At 43.6% G+C, this 21,349-nt stretch overlaps 1 protein-coding gene across 2 annotated transcripts in view; it reads right to left on the bottom strand.

Moving 5' to 3' along the window:
- LOC130276496 (blastomere cadherin-like) overlaps nucleotides 1-21,349 on the bottom strand; it is a 220,022-nt gene that overhangs the window by 139,048 nt on the left and 59,625 nt on the right. The window contains exon 1 of one of the 2 annotated variants that reach the window (XM_056525964.1): nucleotides 16,739-16,889. The exons of the other annotated variant lie outside the window; for it this stretch is intronic. Within the exon in view, the coding sequence (XP_056381939.1) occupies nucleotides 16,739-16,753 (15 nt within the window). The 5' untranslated portion in view covers nucleotides 16,754-16,889. Of the gene's footprint in view, nucleotides 1-16,738; nucleotides 16,890-21,349 lie in introns of those variants that run through there. 2 annotated transcript variants of the gene reach the window in all.

Genomic DNA, 21,349 nt, shown 5'->3' with positions numbered 1-21,349 from the left:
ATGGAATCCACTCAATGAGGAAGGGCAGCGGAGGCGGCGTGACACTGTCAGGAGTTCTGACAGTGTCACTCCGCGTCCGACGGTCCTCATTGATAGCAAGTGGGCGGACGGGCGAGCACAGCAGCAGTGATAGGAGGCAGAGGCAAAAGCCGCTCCTTCTTTTCACTGTGCTGTACAGAAACAACAAGAGCAGGGTGCAGATACCCCACCCTTTCTTCTCTTTCCCCTCCCCTGTCAGTTCTTACTTGCTCTGCTGTCTGCTGAGTCTGCCGACATTCTGGCTCAGCAACAGCAAGCGAGGCCCCTCCTCCAGAATATGACGTTCCCTGAGCTGCATGCGTCCTGTCACAACAGCACAGACTCAGTGGTGTAAAGCAGACGCAGTGCAGCCTCAGGGAGCGTCTTAAGAGCAGTCAGCAGAGCAAGGGCAGCAGTACCAGGAAGCCAGTGGCAGCCAAAGTCAGTTCAGGGACATTACAGGGTAAGTGTTACAGTAAAAAAAACATTACAATACATACACTAATACATACACACACTATAACCTAGCTGTCCAATCTGTGTCCCTCCAGCTGTTTGCAAAACGACAATTACCAGCATGTCCAAACAGTCCTTGGCTGTCTGGGCATGCTGGGAGTTGTAGTTTTGCAATAGCTGGAGGGCTACAGACTGGTCACTTTGGATGTAAGGGTGCATTCACATGCTGGTAACTAGCAGCAGGTTTCCTGCTGTGGGAAATCCACTGGGAGTTACACTACCATTCAACGGGTCTGCCAGCAGTCTGCAAATCTGCCACTATTGCGGACTCACCGCAGACCCATTGAAATGAAAGGCAGTGTAACTCGCAGCATATTTCCCACAGCGGGTTACCAGCATGTGAACGTACCTATACATTAGGGATCGACCGATTATCGGTATGGCCGATATTATCGGCCGATAATCACGATTTTGGGCATTATCGGTATCGGCAATTACCTTGACAATAAGCCAATAATGCCCCGCACCGCCCCCACCGCACCGCGACCGCCCCCCCCCACCCACTGCACCGCGACCACCACCCCCCAGACCCACCACACCGCGTCGCACCCCCCACCGTATTGCTGGGCGGTATACCGGTATGAACCGGATACCGTTTTTTTTCTCCCACGGTATGGATTTTTGCCCATACCGCTATACCGGTCGGGCCCCTCCCCCACCCTCCGAGTCAATAAAAAAAAATGAAACTTACACGTAATGGGGGTGGTCCGGGCCATCCATCCTTCCTGTAGTGTCCGGCGGCATTCCGGGTGGGGGCTGTCCTTCTCCGGGGGTCCTCTTCTCCAATCCGGGCAGGCTCCAGCCTAGTACGCTGCATAGACGCCGCTACTCTGTGACATCATGTGCGTCGCTGTGCACGGGCGTCACTGCGCAGCGGCGTCTATGCTGCGTTACTAGGCCGGAGCCTGCCCGGAGTGGAGATGAGGACCCCCGGAGAAGGACAGCCTGGACCGGTGCACCCTCCACCCGGAATGCCGCCGGACACTACAGGAAGGATGGATGGCCCTGACAGGTAGGGGGAGAGAAGCGGGTGGCGGCCTATGGCACTGCAAAAGCCACTGCAGTGCATTGATTTAAAGCGCCCGCTTTAAATCAATGATCTGCAGCGGTGTCGCGGGGGGATAAATAGCCGATAACTTATACCGGAATATCGGTATAAGTTATCAGCTATCGGCCCTGACCTGCACCGATTATCGGTATCGGCCCTAAAAAAACGATATCGGTCGATCCCTACTATACATGTAATATAATGTCTTAATTACCCCTGATAGTAGTTCCAGTTACACATATTAATGGCCTATCCCCAGGATAGGCCATCAATATCTGATTGGTAGCGTGTTGAAACCAATCAGCTGTTTTGCGGAGCTGCCACAGCCTGATCTACGCTATGAACAGGGCCAGAATCAGATGGCCCCATTCACTGTGTAGTGCCCGTGCTGAGTTACTGCAGCTCTGCTCTCATTCACTGTATACAGAGCAGAGCTGCCCCGTTCCGGCCCCGTTCACAGCGTAGATCCAGCTGCAGCAGCTCAGCAAAACAGCTGATCGGTTTCAGCATTAAATGCACTTATATTATTGGTAGAATATTTTTAGGTTTGCCCAGGGCCACACTTTGTCTAAAACCGGCCCTGCCCAGACCTGTCAGTCCTAATACAAAGCATTGTGGTACAACACGTGACATGAGCACCTGACCTGGAAGGTCCTTAACTCTAGCAGAACAATATAATTATCAATCATGTGACCTAAGGTCCTGGAAGCAATATTTACAGTATATATTATATATACATATAATAAACACATAAAATCAAAGAAGGAAGAGGTGACTAGGGGTTATCCTACTAAGAGCATCCTATCAGTGCAGAGGAACTCTGACTTTGGGGACTTATAACACAAGGTACAGTATGAGTACAGTACCGGGACACCACATATATATATACATATATATATATATATATATATATATATATATATATATATATATATATTAGGGATGTAAGAAAAAATCGATTTGCGCGATTATCGTGATTTTTTGTTCCGCGATACTGAATCGATTTTAAAATTCTGAGAATCGATTTTCTTTATAAATTATTATAATTAACATTTACTGTATTTCACTCACTGAGTCACAGTCCTATTTGTCTGTCTTATTTTTCTTTTATAACACTTAAACTCCTGACCACTAGTTGGCAGTGTACTTGTTATCAGCTCTGTCCCACTCGCAGGCTGCTACCGCGAGACTACAGACTCAGAACAAACAGGAAGGAGAACGTACGCAGTCTATGCACTCACAGGACAACTCTCACGGGATCTTGTTCTTTCTCAGCTGCGAGTCGCAGCTGAGAAAGAACAAGATCCCGCGAGAGTTGTCCTGTGAGTGCGTATGTTCTCCTTCCTGTTTGGTCTGAGTCTGTAGTCTCGCGGTAGCTGCTGCAGAGTGAACGCTGCATCAACACTGCTAGCAATGAAAAAGAGATCCGGAACGCGCCGGGGAGTTATAAGGCGGGCATTTGGACTCATTTTGGATTCTACAATAAACCAGGGAGTAAGGAGTATGACAAGAGCCATGCAGTGTGCAAAATATGTCAGGCCAGAATCAAATACTGCGGGAATACGACAAACCTACGTGCCCACATGGCCAGGCATCATGGCGACATAGAGGTAAACTTAAAACAAGCAGCTAGTACCACTACCCCCGCTTCTCAGATGACTCTTGACCAAGCTAATACTGCCAAGTTTCCACCAGGCTCGATTCGTGCAACAAGAATAACACAATCTGTGCTCTACTTCATTTGCAAAAACTTGCGCCCTCTTAATGTGGTGGAGAACGAGGGCTTTCAGATTATGGTGAATGAGATGGAGCCCCGCTACGCCATACCCTCCCGACAACACATCACAGACATTGCTTTACCGAAAATGTACAAAGATGTAAAGAAGGTTGTGCTGGAGGAACTGAGTTCTGCCGGGAGAGTGGCTTTGACATGTGATGCTTGGACTTCCAGATGCACTGAGTCGTACGTGACCATAACAGCTCATCACATTACGGGCAAGTGGAAGTTAGTCTCACACGTGCTGCAAACGCGAGCCATATATGACAGCCACACTGGCGAAAACATTGCAGGTTTGCTCCGTGGTGCTCTTGATGAATGGGGCTTGACTGCTAAAGATCCCGTTGTCGTCACAGATAATGCTGCCAATATGGCTGTGGCTGCTAGACTTGCACAGGCTAGCCACATTCAGTGTTTTGCTCACAGCCTAAACCTAGCCTCACAGAAAGCACTTAAACTACCATCAGTGGCCAGACTGCTTGGAAGAATTAGGCGTGTCACTGGCTTTTTTAGGCGCAGTGCAATAGCCAGTCACCAGCTAAATCTCAAACAGGACCAACTCCAGCTACCAAAGCACAGGCTGATTACAGATGTCGTTACACGCTGGAATAGCTCCTATGACATGACTGAGGTTTTTAGAACAGCAACCAGCAATATATGCAGCACTTCTTTCCAATGAGGTCAGGAAAAATGAAAAGGATATCTTCACATTGACTGAGTCAGACATCACATGTACAGAAGAGGTCCTGAAAGCTCTGAAGCCTATGAAAGATGCCACATTAGTGATGTCAGAGGAGAGCATGCCAACACTGTCACTGATTGCACCACTTCATGCCAAGCTCGTCATGGGCACTGAACGAAATCCTGATGATTCAGATACAGTCAAGGATATTAAGGAAGCAATAGCACAAGATCTAAAAAAAAAGATATGCAAATGAAAAGGAGACCCTGTACATGGCATCAGCTGTTGACCCTCGGTTCAAGAATCTACCCTTCCTCCCTGCTGATGAGGCTGATGACATCTACGCACGACTGACTGAAGCTGTGGAGGTTGAGATACAAAAGCTAACTACTACTTCTACTATGGTAGGTGAGTGAAGGCATCAAAGCAATATTGAGTTTGACATTATGTTATTTATATCTTAAGTTTCAATTTGATTACTGCTTGTTTTTGTTTTTCAGCAGCAAGAAGAAGAGGAGGACAAAGAAGACAATCAACCAGCAACCAACATCCAGCCACCCATGAAGAAACCCAGAGCATCATGTGCATTGGCTGAGCTGCTTGGACAAACTTTTTCCTTTGACAAACACAATCGAGCACAAAAATCTGCACATGATGTTGCAGCAACTGAAGTTAGTATGTTTAGAGATGAAACCCCCTTGCCTCTCAATGATGACCCTCTTGACTGGTGGAGGAAGCACATTGCAGAGTATCCTCACATAGGTAGAGTAGCAAAGTGTTTCCTCTGCATCCCTGGTACAAGTGTCTCTTCAGAACGAGTTTTCTCCACTGCAGGAGACATTGTGTCTGCACAAAGAAGTGTCCTTAAAGCTGGGCATGTAGATCAGCTTGTGTTCCTCAACAAGAATCTTAAGATGAAGAAAAAATAAGCTCAGTAGCTCACATGTTCCATCCTTTTAGTCATAGTAGTCATGTCATAGGAGCTATTCCAGGCGTTGGCATTTGTTATACTGCAAACATGTTTTGCTGACGTTGCACTAACAGTGTAGGGTTTTATAATAGTTGTCTAACTTGTCTTACTACGTCTACTACAGATGTACATATTCTGCAGAAACACTTGTACCATGGATGCAGACAAAACACGTTGTAGTGTACTCTACCTTTTTGAGGAGGATACTCTACTATTCCAGGCGTTGGCCTTTGTTTTATACTGCACAGATGTTTTGCTGTGCCTGTTGCACTTTTAAGTATAGAGTTTATAATTGTTGTGTTACTGTTATTAATAACTATTAAGTAAATATCTACACTTAAAAGTGCAACAGCTAAACATCTGCGCAGTATAAAAAAAAGTCCTGGAATAGCAGAGTATCCTCCTCACATAGGATTAGAATATTGTGCATAATGGCCCAGATTTATCAAACTGTGTGACAGAAAAAAAAGAGAAATTTCCCCACAGTAACCATAACCAATCACAGCTCAGCTAACGAGCTCTGGTAAAGTGAAAGCTGAGCTGTGAGTGGTTGCTGTGGGGAAATCTCTCCACTTTTTCTCTCACACAGTTTGATAAATCTGGGCCAATGAGTTTTCTCCACTGCGGGAGACATTGTGTCTGCACAAAGAAGTGTCTTTATAGCTGGGCATGTAGATCAGCTTGTGTTCCTCAACAAGAATCTTAGTAGATTACATAACATTACAATGCAAAAAAAAACCCTTGCATGTTCCATCCTTTTATACTTACTTCTAGTCATGTCATAGGAGCTATTCCAGGCGATGGCCTTATACTCCTGGTACTCCACACAAATGTTTTGCTGTTGCACTTCTAAGTTTAGGGTTTCATAATAGTTGTCTAACTTGTACCACGTCTAGTATTTACTTATTCTGCAGTCACTTGTAGCAGGGAGGCAGACAAAACACTTTGCTAGTACTATGAGGAGGATAGTCTGCTATTCCAGACATTGGCCTTTCTTATACTGCAACTGCACAGATGTTCAGCTGTTGCACTTTACAAAACATCTGTGCAGTTGCAGTATAAGAAAGGCCAACGTCTGGAGTAGCAGACTATCCTCCTCACAAGGGATTAGAATATTGCAGAACGAGTTTTCTCCACTGCAGGAGACATTGTGTCTTCACAAAGTGTCCTTATAGCTGGGCATGTAGATCAGCTTGTGTTCCTTATCAAAAACCAGCATCAGCATAAAAAACCCTCACACGTTCCATATGTTTATGTTCATAGTGATGTCATCTGTCATGTCATAGGAGCTATTCCAGGCATTGGCCTTTCTGCAAACATGTTTTGCTGTTGCACTTTTATGTTTAGGGTAAATAGTTGTCTAACTTGTACTACGTCAACTACTGTGCTTAATCTGCAGAAACACTTGTAGCAGGGATGCAGACAAAACACTTAGCTAGAACTCTCTTACTCTGAGGAGGAAGATACTCTGCTATTCCAGGCATTGGCCTTTTTTGTGTTAATGCTCTCACCGCTGTTTTCCTATTACACTAGTGTAGAGTTTATATAGTTGTCTCCACTCTTACTGTGCTAGTAGTACAGTAAGGCAACTATAAAAAAAACTCTACACCAGTGCAACAGCAAAACAGCTGTGCAGTATAACAAAGGCCAACGCCTGGAATAGCAGAGTCGTATGTGTGAGGACTAGGATTATGGATACTCTGCTATTCCAGGCGTTGGCCTTTTGTGTTACTGAACAGATATTTTGCTGTTGCACCTTTAAGTGTAGAGTTTGTCTACTGTTATATATTGCACCTTAAAGCTTAAAGGAACATTTAACAGTTGACGTTGGTAGCCTTTATGTTAACTCTGAAAATGCATTAAAGCAGAATTGCACTTTATTTTATTTTTTTGTAAAAAACATACTGGAAGGAATAACCTTATTTATAAGGCACATGCCTTCATATTTTATTTATGTTATACGGAATTGTATTTATTTGTGAAATCTAGTATCAAACCTCAGCTAAGCTGTCAAAAAGTATTAGGTTTGTTCTAAAAAAAAAAAAAAAAACAATCCTGCAAGCACAAGAGTTTGTTGCTTAAACACTTGTTTGACTTTGTAAATCCTCATTGTTCTTAAGAAAAATAAATGTATATTTAATACAGTACATCAATGTAGTATTGATGTGTAGAATAAGTTTTCCCAAGCTTTTAACAGGGAATATCACGATATATCGCCATCATGACAGTATCGCGATATATCGCGATATATCGAATTGCCACCCTGGTATCGCGATTCACACCCCTAATATATATATATATATATATATATATATATATATATATATATATATATTTGTAATTTCTTTTTCATATTTTAGATGATCTACATTTTTACACTTACCAATCTAACTTTCTTTCACATGCAGATAATATCAAGGTTTCCCAGACATCATGTTAGGAAAAGCAGTAGCTTCAGAAAAGCACACAGATGAAGATAGATGATGGTGATTATCATCTTTTAACTACTATGTTCTACCTGTTATAAGTAAAAGAGGACTCTAGATGGCAGCAGAGTCTACCTAAGCCCAAGACCTTTAATTTTGTATCATTTCACTCAATGTTCAAAGGAGTAGTCTGGCAAAAAAAAAAAAAAAAAACTTCTGTTTTAAAGGGGTTGTGCACTGCCCTGCCTTCATTAAGGTTCATTACTCCGAACGCTGTGTGCGGGCTTCCGGGTTCGCGGCCGCTGGGCGTGACGTCACGCCCGGCCCCTTGTGACGTTTCGCCCGCTGTCACGCCCCCTTCCCATAGACTTTGGTAGAGGGGGCGGGCGTGATAGCGGTGTCGCCCCCTTCCCATAGACTTTGGTAGAGGGGGCGGGCGTGACGTCACGAGGGGGCGGGCTAGACGTCACGAGGGGCCAGGCGTGACGTCACGCCCGGCGAACACGGAAACCCGCACACAGCATTCGGAGTAATGAACTTCCGGATGCTGTGAGCGGAACTCCGAAAGGCAGGGCAGCGCACAACCCCTTTAAACCTGGTCAGGAAAGGGGTTAGTAAGAAAAATAGAATGCTCTCTTACCTTCCTCGTTCCCTCATCGCTGCTGGTATGAGGTTAAGTTTCCACTTGTTTTTTTTCTGGCAGTTTTTGGATATCTGCCACTGCAATTTTTGAGCCAAAGTCAGAAGTGTAATCAAAAGGAATAGGAAATATAAAGGAAGGACTTACACTTCTCCTCCCCTATGGATCCACTTCTGACTTTGGCTTAAAAACTGCAGTGGCAGTATTCCTAAACTGCTAAAAAAAATAAAATAAAATAAAAACAAGTGGAAACTTAGCCTAATAGTGCTCTGCTCTCTGCTGTACACCACTTAAGGGTTCAGGGACATGAGGTCACGCGCCCACTCAGCCAATCAGAGGCCACTGATTGGATGTGTGGGTGTGTGACATCATATCACCATACCTGAAGATGCTGGGCAGTGGAGCTCCTTTATACCAGTAGGGCACAAGAACAAGGAAAGTAAGAGAGTATTCTTTTATTTTATTTTTTTCCAACTAACCCCTCCTTGACCAGATTGTAAATTTTTTTTTTTTTTGCCAGACTATCCCTTTAATAACAGTTGTTTATGTTGTCTTCATTTTTCTGTATCCTGACAATAGTGGTAAATGTTACTTCCTTTGCTTGACCCAATGACTATCATTTCCATTACAGGTCAGGAGGGTGAGTGTCTGTCTTTATTACAATTTTCTTATTCAGTCTGTGTTTTAATTTTCACCATGTGCGCATTATTTCCCATCAGCTGTACGATGCTGATAGATAAGTTATTCAAAAATGGAAGACAGAGTTACTGAACCCATCTTCTATTCACTTCTAAGACAGCTATATTCAGATTCTTTTCAGTTGTGCTCTAAACTTTACTGTATTCCTTACCTCCATAAAGGGGGATCTTACCTCCATAAAGGGAGATTCCTACTCCCTGCAATGCTAACAAAGAGCCATGGTGGCATCACTCCTTTTTGCCTATGCAATGGAAAGGTGGCAGATTGAACATTGTTAAGATCACCTTTGCCAGGATGGGAAGCCTTAGTGGTGAAAACAGAAATTCAAGGCAAAGAATCTTTGACTGAAATGTTGAGCCTGATTTCCAGTAAGTGCCAGTATAATCCCTCTATAAAGAGTTTTAGTCTGGAGATTAGTGGTGGTCTAGGATCTTAGACTTCACCGAAATGATCTCATATGTATGTATGTTACAGTATATCAGGGAATCATGTGGACTGGATTTCTGCTCAGAATTATTAAAGACCGGCATTTTATGACAACTATTCTAAATTATACCCCCTGCTTAGCCGTCTCCCTGTTGACCTGGCAGAGAGAGAGAGAGAGAGAGAGAGGAAATGTTCTTTTTCAGATTCTTGAAACTTACCTAAACCTTCAAGGGAAGCACTCTCGTCCCTTAATGCCCTGGTCTAATTTGAGGAAGTGATGGGTGTCATTAAGGAACTTCCTAGGGGTAAGTCCCCAAGTCATATTGTCCTGCCCAACCTATATTGTAAAACTATAGCCCCCTAAACTGCTCCCTCACCTGCCTTCTTTCTTAAATGCTTTACTGACAGACTCCTCAGTTAAATCATTTTTATTGAAGAATTTTCTCTGTTAACAGCACACAAAAAACAGAACACCCTCGCCCAAGTACAGTCAATAGTTCCTTACCCCTTAGTAAAAATAAGAGCTACATCCCAGCATACACTTAGCCAATACAATCCACAAATACCCTCAAATTAACCAACAGAAACAGTAGACAGGTCTACCTTCCCATCTCTGGTACCTAACAGTAAAAAGGCAAACCAACAGGTCACCCCAATAGGTTTTAATGAGCCCTCCTCCTAGTAATATCCACTAAGCACAGAAAAGCTTCAAATGGCGTCCTTAGAATATGTTGGATAGGAAGCCCTGGTGCATCTATCCAAGGACCTCAAATAGATTCAAACTTGAAACGGGCACCTTTTTCCAATCTAGTAGTACCATTAAAGAGTACCTATCATCAACTAAGCTGTCCCTCTTTAGCCGTGCACCCCACCCCTCTCAGACTGGAGGTGGTTTAGTCAATGGCTGATCCAACATGTCACACAGTCAGAGGCTATATGCACAGCAGAGGTGAGTTATCATGTTAGGGTCCCATCCGATATGAGGCCACCTCCACGTGGTGGATGGGGGGGACACATTTTGATCAAAAAGTGCGCTAAGAGCCTCAATTTTTTGACCAAGAGTGCTGTTGCAACTTTCTTTTTTTGTACATTTTGTATTTGCCACAGCAGCGGGCACCTGTGTATTAGGTTGTTGTGCTGGCTATTTTTCCTTTTGTTTTTACTTTGTAAGTTGGGGGGTGTGGCCCCCTCTTTAGCCGTGCACCCCACCCCTCTCAGACTGGAGGTGGTTTAGTCAATGGCTGATCCAACATGTCACACAGTCAGAGGCTATATGCACAGCAGAGGTGAGTTATCATGTTAGGGTCCCATCCGATATGAGGCCACCTCTGCGTGGTGGATGGGGGGACACATTTTGATCAAAAAGTGCGCTAAGAGCCTCCATTTTTTGACCAAGAGTGCTGTTGCAACTTTCTTTTTTTGTACATTAAAGAGTACCTATCATCAACTAAGCTGTCCCTAATCCCTCCCCCCAATCTGTCCCTGACTCCCGCTGACTCTATCCCGGTCTATATTTTTACCCAAAACCCCATATAACTACTTTTTTTAGATCCCCTGTGGCTGCTCAGGCTCCTGCCGTGAGCGAGGGAGGAAGGGGGCGTGGCCCGGCAGGCTTGACGTCATCTGAAGCCTGTCAGTCCGCACTTCCGCACTTCTCCCTCTTCAACATCCGAGTGTAACAATAGATCTCCCCGGCAAGGTGAGTGAGTGCAGCAGCATTGTGGGACTTGTACGCTCTGTGTCCTGAAGCAGTCATTCATTGTCCCATAGTAGCGCGGCAGCACGTCGGGACTGATATGCTCTGTGTCCCGACGTGCTGCCTTGCTACTACGGGACACTGAATGACTGCTTCGGGACACAGAGTGCAGAAGACCCGATCCTCTGCCCTGCGCTACACTGACATTTGGCCAGATAAAGCGGCTGTCCATGTCAGGAGCACCCGTGCTGCAGGCACAGTGCTCGTTCCTGCCTGTCTGATTGACAGGCGGGGAGCTGCGCTGTGCTCTTCAGTGTCTGGCTTCGCTGAGATTTCGGACTCATGCTGCCAGGCCGGCTCCGAACTTTATGCACCGGGACATGTAGGGAGACCCTTAGTGGTCGTTTTTTAAAAGTAAAAAAAAAAAATATATATATATATATATATATATATATATATACATTGATTAACAAAATATAAAAAGTTTTTTTGGCGACAAGTACGCTTTAACTCCATAGATAAAGCCAATAGACAAACCTTAGTATGACACAATAGACAAACTTTAGGATGTGTAGAAACAGTGATGCCATTCTAAAACTGCTCTAGTCCTAGATACTCCCAAATCATATGGTAAATGTGTGCATCGGCCACTCCACACTGGGGACAGTAAGAGTCTAGGCAATCCCCTATATGGTGAAAAAAAAGTGTGGTGTACTATAAACCCGGCAGAGCAACCAGGTGTGAGACAATCTATGTGTCTCAGACAATGCTAATGGGACCTCTGACCACTGTTCCACAGAGATAGGGTTCACATCACTCTCCCATTTCTCCTTGATATAAAGAGGAAATTAAGCATGATAGAATAGCAGGAGTGCAAAATACAACAAGTATATTAGGCCCCTCGTGTCTTTACTAGTCAGTACAGATTCCAAGCCTGGAATATGTGTGAATGTTGCATTCTTTTTTACCACATCCCCCAAAACAGTCAAGGATCTTGCTCATATAATACACAGTCATTAACCTCTTCAGGACCCATGACGTATGCATACGTCTTCACACCCTGGGTCTTAAGGACCCATGACGTATGCATACGTCATGTCTTTTCCTGGTCTCCGCCGCTCACCCGGCGGAGATCGGAAGCGGATCCCTGCTGAAATCCTTCAGCAGGGATCCAGGGCAAACGCCGAGGGGGGCCATGTATGCCCCCCATGTCGGCGATCGCCGCAAATCGCAAGGGAAATCGCCCTTGCGATCTGCGGCGATACCGGGCTGATCGGGTCTCTGGGACCCGACTGCCTGGTAATTTCGCAGGATCCCGGCTGTCACAGACAGCCGGGACCATGCTAATATATAGGAGCGAGGTGGCAAGCCTGCCACCTCCTCCTATACCCTGCGATCTGTCGGTTAGTTAACCGACCAATCGCAGGAGGGGGGCGGTTACTTCCTCCCGTCCTGCCCGGCCCATGAAAGTCTGGAGAGGACGGGAGGAAGACCGGAGGACGCGGCGGGGGACGGGGGAGTGCTGGGGACCGGCCCCGGTACTTACCTCATCCCTGAAGACCCGGATCCCGGCGAGGAAGATGGCGGCGGCGGCGACAGGTGAGTGTATCTTCAGCCGCGGTCGGGCCCTTTACAGCAATGCACGTCGCCGTAAAGCGACATGCATTGCTGTATTGGGACGCTATATACTACAACTCCCTGCATGCCCAGACAGCCCTTGGCGTCTGGGCATGCTGGGAGTTGCAGTTTTGCAACATCTGGAGGTCCACAGTTTGGAGACCACTGTGCCCTTCCAGATGTTGCAAAACTACACATTCTCAGCATGCCCTTACTGTCCAGGCATGCTGGGAGTTGTAGTTCTGTAACATCTGGCCCTTCAGATGTTGCAGAACTACAACTCCCAGCATGCCTGGACAGTTTTGGCATACTGGGAGTTGTAGTTTTGCAACATCTGGAAGGGCACAGATTGGGAACCACTGTATTAGTGGTCTGCAAACTGTAGTCCTCCAGATGTTGCAAACTACAACTCCAAGCATGCTGGGAGTTGTAGTTCGGCAACATCTGGCTCTAAAGATGTTGCTGAACTACTACTCCCAGCATGCCTGAGAATGTTTGGGAGTTGTGGTTTTGCAACAACAGGAGGCACACTGGTTGGGAAACACTGTCTGTTTCCTAACTCAGTGTTTCCCAACCCGTATGCCTCCAGCTGTTGCAAAACTATAACTACCAGCATGCACTGATAGACTGTGCATGCTGGGAGTTGTAGTTTTGCAACAGCTGGAGGTCCCCCCCTTGTGAATGTACAGGGTACATTCACATGGGCAGGGGGCTTACAGCGAGTATCAGGCTGCAGTTTGCGATGCAGCTAATTTTGCGCGGCAGCTCAAACTCGCAGCGGAAAAATCGCTGTAACCCCCCCGCCCGTGTGACTGTACCCTAAAAACACTACACTACACTACACTAACACAAAATAAAATAAAAAGTAAAAAACAGTACATATACACATACCCCTACACAGCCCCCCTCCCCTCCCCAATAAAAATGAAAAACGTCTGGTACGCCACTGTTTTCAAAATGGAGCCTCCAGCTGTTGCAAAACAACAACTCCCAGTATTCCCGGACAGCCGTTGACTGTCCAAGCATGCTGGGAGTTTTGCAACAGCTGGAGGCACCCTGTTTGGGAATCACTGGCGTAGAATACCCCTATGTCCACCCCAATGCAAATCCCTAATTCAGGCCTCAAATGCACATGGCGCTCTCACTTTGGAGCCCTGTCGTATTTCAAGGCAACAGTTTAGGGCCACATATGGGGTATCGCCGTACTCGGCAGAAATTGCCTAACAAATTTTGGGGGGCTTTTTCTCCTTTCACCCCTTATGAAAAGGTGAAATTGTGGTCTACACCAGCATGTTAGTGTAAAAAAATAAATTTTTTACACTAACATGCTGGTGTTGTCCTATACTTTTCATTTTGACAAGAGGTAAAAGGTAAAAAAGCCCCCCACAATTTGTAATGCAACTTCTCCCGGCTACGGAGATACCCCATATGTGGGCGCAAACTGCTCTGGGAGCGCACAACAAGGCTCAGAAGGGAGAGTGCACCATGTACATTTGAGGTGATTTGCACAGGGGTGGCTGATTGTTACAGCGGTTTTGACAAACGCAAAAAAAAAAAAAAAAACACATGTGACCCCATTTCGGAAACTACACCCCTCACGGAATGTAATGAGGGGTGCAGTGAGAATTTACACCCCACTGGTGTCTGACAGATCTTTGGAACAGTGGGCTGCGCAAATTAAAAATTTTGTACAGCCCACTGTTCCAAAGATCTGACAGACACCAGTGGGGGGTAAATGCTCACTGTACCCCTTGTTACCTTCCTCAAGGGGTCTAGTTTCCAAAATGGTATGCCATGTGGGTGTTATTTTGCTGTCCTGGCACCATAGGGGCTTCCTAAATGCGACATGCCCCCCCGAGCAAAATTTTCTCTCAAAAAGCCAAATATGACTCCTTCTCTTCTGAGCATTGTAGTTTGCCCGTAGTGCGCTTCAGGTCAACTTATGGGGTACCTCCATACTCAGAAGAGATGGGGTTACAAATTTTGGGGGGTATTTTCTGCTATTAACCCTTGCAAAAATGTGAAATTTGGGGGGGAAACACACATTTTAGTGAAAATTTTTTATTTTTTTTTACGTATGCAAAAGTCGTGAAACCCCTGTGGGGTATTAAGGCTCACTTTATTCCTTGTTACGTTCCTCAAGGGGTCTAGTTTCCAAAATGGTATGGCATGTGGGTATTTTTTGTTGTCCTGGCACCATAGGGGCTTCCTAAATGCGACATGCCCACGAGCAAAATTTGCTCTCAAAAAGCCAAATATGACTCCTTCTCTTCTGAGCATTGTAGTTCGCCCATAGTGCACTTCATGTCAACTTATGGGGTACCTCCATACTCAGAAGAGATGGGGTTACAAATTTTGGGGGCTATTTTCTGCTATTAACCCTTGCAAAAATTTGAAATTTGGGGGGAAGCACACATTTTATTGAAATTTTTTAAAATTTTTTTTACATATGCAAAAGTCGTGAAACACCTGTGGGGTATTAAGGCTCACTTTATTCCTTGTTACGTTCCTCAAGGGGTCTAGTTTCCAAAATGGTATGCCATGTGGTTTTTTTTTTGCTGTTCTGGCACCATAGGGGCTTCCTAAATGCAACATGCCCCCCAAAAACCATTTCAGAAAAACGTACGCTCCAAAATCCCCTTGTCGCTCCTTCCCTTCTGAGCCCTCTACTGCGCCCGCCGAACACTTTACATAGACATATGAGGTATGTGCTTAGTCGAGAGAAATTGGGCTACAAATAGAAGTATACTTTTTCTCCTTTTACCCCTTGTAACAATTCAAAAATTGGGTCTACAAGAACATGCGAGTATAAAAAATGAACATTGTGAATTTTCTCCTTCACTTTCCTGCTATTCCTGTGACATACGTAAAGGGTTAAAATGCTGACTGAATGTCATTATGAATACTTTAGGGGGTGCAGTTTTTATAATGGGGTCATTTATGGGGTATTTCTAAGATGAAGACCCTTCAAATCCACTTCAAACCTGAACTGGTCCCTGAAAAATTGTGATTTTGGAAATTTTGTGAAAAATTGGAAAATTGTTGCTGAACTTTGAAGCCCTCTGGTGTCTTCCAAAAGAAAAAACTCGTCAATTTTATGATGCAAATATAAAGTAGACATATTGTATATGTGAATAAAATAAAATAATATTTGGAATATCCATTTAAATTACAAGCAGAGAGCTTCAAAGTTAGAAAAATTCAAAATTTTCAAATTTTTCATCAAATTTTGGGATTTTTCACCAAGAAAGGATGCAAGTTACCAAAAATTTTTACCACTAAGTTAAAGTAGAATATGTCACGAAAAAACAGTCTCGGAATCAGAATGATAACTAAAAGCATTCCAGAGTTATTAATGTTTAAAGTGACAGTGGTCAGATGTGCAAAAAATGGCCGGGTCCTAAGGTGTAAAATGGCTGGGTCCTTAAGGGGTTAAAGGGGTACTCCAGTGAAAACCTTTTTTCTTTTAAATCAACTGGTGGAAGAAAGTTAAACATATTTGTAAATTACTTCTATTCAAAAATCTTAATCCTTCCAGTACTTATTAGCTGCTGAATGCTACAGAGGAAATTCCTTTCTTTTTGGAACACTGATGACATCACAAGCACAGTGCTCTCTGCTGACATCTCTGTCCATTTTTGAAACCATGCATAGTAGATGTATGCTAAGGGCAGCATGGTGGCTCAGTGGTAAGCACTGCTGCCTTGCAGTGCTGGGGACTTGGGTTCAACAAGAAATAAAGCGTTATTATTATTATAATAATGTCAGCAGAGAGAACTGTGCTCGTGATGTCATCAGAGAGCATTCCAAAAAGAAAAGAATTTCCTCTGTAATATTCAGCAGCTAATAAGTACAGGAAGGATTAAGATTTTTTTAATAGACGTAATTTACAAATATGTTTAACTTTCTGCCACCAGTTGATTTCAAAGAAAAAAGGTTTTCACCGGAGTACCCCTTTAAACTATAGCTCTTCCATTATATGTCCCAATGTGACCTTCTTTCCTAGTTCTGTTCCAACTTATCTATGGCTAAAGTTATCCCTAAAATACTTTGGTATCTGACTGATCCCATTCTACAATACTTTATACGATAATACTTTCCCACATTTAGGCATAGACACCAGAAGTTCCACCTGGTACAGACACCTGTACTGCACCCAATGCTTTAGCATCATATACTATATTTCAGGGAACATCATGGCAGTACCAGACTTGCTCCAATACCATTGGGCCACTCATCTTCACAGAATCCTGGCCTGGTTGAGTCTTCCAAGTAGATGCCAATTGAGAAGCTCTAGCTTGCTCCTTTCCACCCAAACAGTTTCCTCTGGTCAGCGCTCATCTCCAAATAAACATAGGGGGAGATTTATCAAAACATGTGTAGAGAAAGAGTGGTGCAGTTCCCCATAGCAACCAATCAGCTCGCTTCTTTCATTTTTAAAGAGGCCTGTGAAAAATGAAAGAAGAAATCTGATTGGTTGCTATGGACAACTGCCCCACTCTTCCCCTACACAGGTTTTGATACATCTTCCCCATTATGCCTAGTTCCTGTACAATAGCACTATGGTATCCCTCCCCACTGTCTGTAAATGCCTGTGATGTTCTAATGCCTCCACTAGAGGTCTTATTTCAGCTATATATTCTATTTGCTTTCCAATCCCCCAGAAGGCCCACCACGCCCCTCATATGTGCTCAAGCAGGAAGATTATTTGGGTGTGCCTTTGTCTGATGCTTAATGGGGATCAGTTGGAGCCAGGCAGTTAAAACCTCCCCATGCATGATTAATAGGCAGAATCAGTACAAATGCCTTATGCATTGGTATCATACCACTGAATTGTTGCACTATTTTGACCCTGTGATATCCCCAGTATGCTGGAGATATAATGTAGCTCAGGGGTTACTCACACATCTCTGTTGGGATGACATTCTCATACAGCTTTTCTTGAGAAACATGTGTAATGTTGTCCATCAGGTCCTGGAATACAACCCTGACACTTAAGGCTTGTTTCTTGAATCTTTTTGCCTCTTCCCTACGCAAGCCCTGTCTTAACCCCTTAAGGACCAGGCCATTTTACACCTTAGGACCAGAGCGTTTTTTGCACATCTGACCACCGTCACTTTAAGCATTAATAACTCTAAGATGCTTTTACCGAATATTCTGATTCTGAGATTGTTTTTTCGTGACATATTCTACTTTATTTTGGTGGTAAATTTTCGGCGTTGCTTGCATCCTTTTTTTGTGAAAAATTCCCAAATTTCATGAAAATGTTTAAAATTTAGCATTTTCCTAACTTTGAAGCTCTCTGCTTGTAAGGAACATGGATATTCCAAATAAATTTTATTTTTATTCACAAATACAATATGTCCACTTTATGATGGCATCATAAAATGGACATATTTTTACTCTTTGGAAAAATTAGAGGACTTCAAAGTAGAGCAGCAATTTTCAAAAATGTCATGAAAATTGCAAAATCTGAAGGGACAGATGTTACAGAACTACAACCCCCAGCATGCCTGGGCAGTCTAGGCATGCTGAGAGTTGTAGTTTGGCAACATCGAGACCCCCCTAGGCATTTGCAAGGCATGCCTGCTGAACGATTTCAGCAGGAATGCTGTTCCGATCTCTGTCCCCATGACGTTGTGGGACATCATTGGTCCTTAAAGCCCAGGGTGCCATGACGTTCCACAACGTCATTAGTCCTTAAGAGGTTAAACTGTTCATGCACATTCTGATGGCTGCCAGAGGTCCCATCTCTAAACACTGGAAGAGTTTGGCTTCTCCATTAAATCTAGAACTCTTGACTAGTGTAAAGGATGTCAGGGGGATAGATTATCTCACAGCTGTGGTAATAGACAATTTTGACAAGTTTAACGTCATCTATGATCTCTGGGACTGTTATTGGATTGCACCCCAGGCCTGATGCCATTCATAGGGGCATACCCATATTTCAGCTCACACCTATTGGCCCTTCTTCTTCCATTACATGTCTTGATCCGTCTTTTCTCTTCGTAAGTCCTTCTTACTATCTGTTAATACCTGGTTAATATATAATGATTTGAGTCAGTTTGCTGTTTTCTATTGGAATTCCATTGGGCATTTTCACACTCTTACATGACGGACAGTTAGCCATGTTTTGCACACATGTATAGGTTTCATTTACATTACACTATGACTAATGTAACCTAGTTCATTGTTGTTTTTGAGAAATTGAAGGGGTATTCCAGGCCAAAACTTTTTTTTTTATATATCAACTGGCTCCGGAAAGTTAAACAGATTTGTAAATTACTTCTATTAAAAAAAATCTTAATCCTTCCAATAGTTATTAGCTTCTGAAGTTGAGTTGTTGTTTTCTGTCTAACTGCTCTCTGATGACTCACGTCCCGGGAGCTGTGCAGTTCCTATGGGGATATTCTCCCATCATGCACAGCTCCCGGGACGTGACATCATCATTGAGCAGTTAGACAGAAAACTTCAGAAGCTAATAACTATTGGAAGGATTAAGATTTTTTAATAGAAGTAATTTACAAATCTGTTTAACTTTCTGGAGCCAGTTGATATATATATAAAAGGGTTTTGCCTGGAATACCCCTTTAATGCAATAACTTCTGTAGTAATTTAATACTATTATGCTAATTTACATACTTGCCTGTGGTTTGGATGCAGCCATATTGCTTGTGACAGGCATGGCATAAAGTAGTAAAAAGTTGCACATTTTTGTGCAAAACAGGTCTTGCACAAGAATTTGTGACTGATGCCACAAAAGTGGTACACTTTTTGGATGAGTTCCCCTCCAATATGTTCCCTTCAAGGGCAAAAGTAAAGGGCTTCCAGTGGTTGTGATCAACACTTAAAACATCAATACTATAAACAGCATGTGACTGTTGTGGGTGCTTGGTACAGAGTTTGCATTAGAGCCTCAGGGCTTTAAAGGGGTATAATGCCCCTCGACATCTTATCCCCTATCCTTAGGATAGGGGATAAGATGTCTAAGGGTGGAGTACCCCTTTAAGTTCTGTCTCTGTTTCCTATACTTACAGAATATGTCTCGCTTTCCAGTATACAATGCATTCATTGATCATCTGAAGAAAACACCCATCGTTTATATGTCGACATCAAACAGTGAGTTACCAAGAAGTTGTCTCTTTCATGAAATACTGATGTTTATTAAGAGATGCACGCAGGTTACATAAGCTATTTCTAAATGTGAGTTTTCAGCTTCCCTACTGAACATCATTTTATAGCTTATAATCCGATGTGATCTATATAAATAGTTCAACTAATTTGTGAATATATAAAGCATTACATATCTTATACTGACCCTGTCGTACAGCCTGGGTTATAGATAGTCTATGCTCACCCACAACAGCAACCACATTTCTGAGGATCTGAGCTAAAATATTCCTGCACTCCCAGCTGGTTTAGCATCTGCACAGACTTATATCCCACAAAGGTTCCTCTTTACATTAGGTACAGTCATCTGATGGAGGAAAACTAAAAGTCCCACATAGTCCTATGTAAACAAGGGCGGACAACAATAATGAATTTATTTATTTAATTGAACGAAATGTTATGTGTATAGCTTCTGTATTTGGCCCATAAATCCCTCTGTGCTACTGCTCACTCATTCTGACATCCACTGCTCAGGAAGGGGCATGTCTGAGACAAGCAGTGAACATTCACTGTGCTGTGCTGGGTCTTTTCATCCAGTCACAGAGCAGGCTTCCCTGTAACCCATCCTCTCTGTTTTCAGACAGAAGTCTGATAGACAGGACAAGAGTGAGCACAGAGGAGTGCTAGTCCTGCTCTCACTTCCAGGACTTTGTCCCAGCCTGTGCTTCAGCTGGGTTAAGGATTATGTTGCGGCCAAACAGCATTATGTTCTCGATGGTATGGGGACCCGTAGTGATCTTTTTCTTTTTTTTATAAGCAATGATTTCTATAAAAAGGAGATAAACATTTTTTATGAAGAATATTAGAAAGGTTGAAAGGTTAATGTTTTGTGTAACAAATAAAAAGCTTTAGATTCTGACAGTGCCCCTTTTAGAACGTCTTCATACTTTGCTCCATTCAGCTTTCCCTCAACCCTGACCAGTCTCCCTGTCCCAGCCGCTGAAAAACAGATGCTGCTGACGAGCAGTGCCTTGTTTCCGCCAGACATTACACTTAAGATTAAGGCCAAAATGTTCAGTCTAGGTTTCATTAGACCACAGAATCTTGTTTCTCACAGTCTGGGAGTCCTTTAGGTGACTTTTGCAAACTTCCGATGGGCTTTCATGTGACTTTTACTAAAGCGAGGCTTCTTTCTGGCTACTCTACCATAAAGCCAAGACTGGTTGAGCGCTATGATGGTTGACCTTCTGAAAGTTTCTCCAATCTGAACTTAGCCAGAGTGACCAAGGCCCTTCTTACCCAATGATTTACTTACTCTATGGAGTGTCTAGCTCTCCAGTTCCAGGAAGAGTCCCAGTTGTTCCAACTTTCCTTTATCAAATAATCAAAGAGTACCTGTCACCAAACTAAACTTTAAATATATTATTCCTTATGTAATTATAAGACACTTTGCTTTTTACTTTCTGTTAAAATTCTCAACATTTATATGTCTTTAATGTGATTGAAAAAACGGCCACTAGGTGGCTCTGTTCTGTCCCCTGCAGCAAGTCAAACAGTTAGTTTGGTCTCCTTCTGACCTGGCAGGTGACCAAATTCAGCAAGTGTGTGCAGGGTATGCTGAGGTAAAGATCTCGCAGACTTCATGGACGTCCCGACTGCTGGGGAACACCCACTTTCTCCTGCTGGGAGCTCACACAATTTGAGCAAGGGGAAAAGTATGATAC

The sequence above is a fragment of the Hyla sarda genome, chromosome 6 (assembly GCF_029499605.1).
Source record: "Hyla sarda isolate aHylSar1 chromosome 6, aHylSar1.hap1, whole genome shotgun sequence".
NCBI classification, from domain to species: Eukaryota; Metazoa; Chordata; class Amphibia; order Anura; family Hylidae; genus Hyla; species Hyla sarda.
This window is presented reverse-complemented; position numbering and strand designations above follow the sequence as displayed.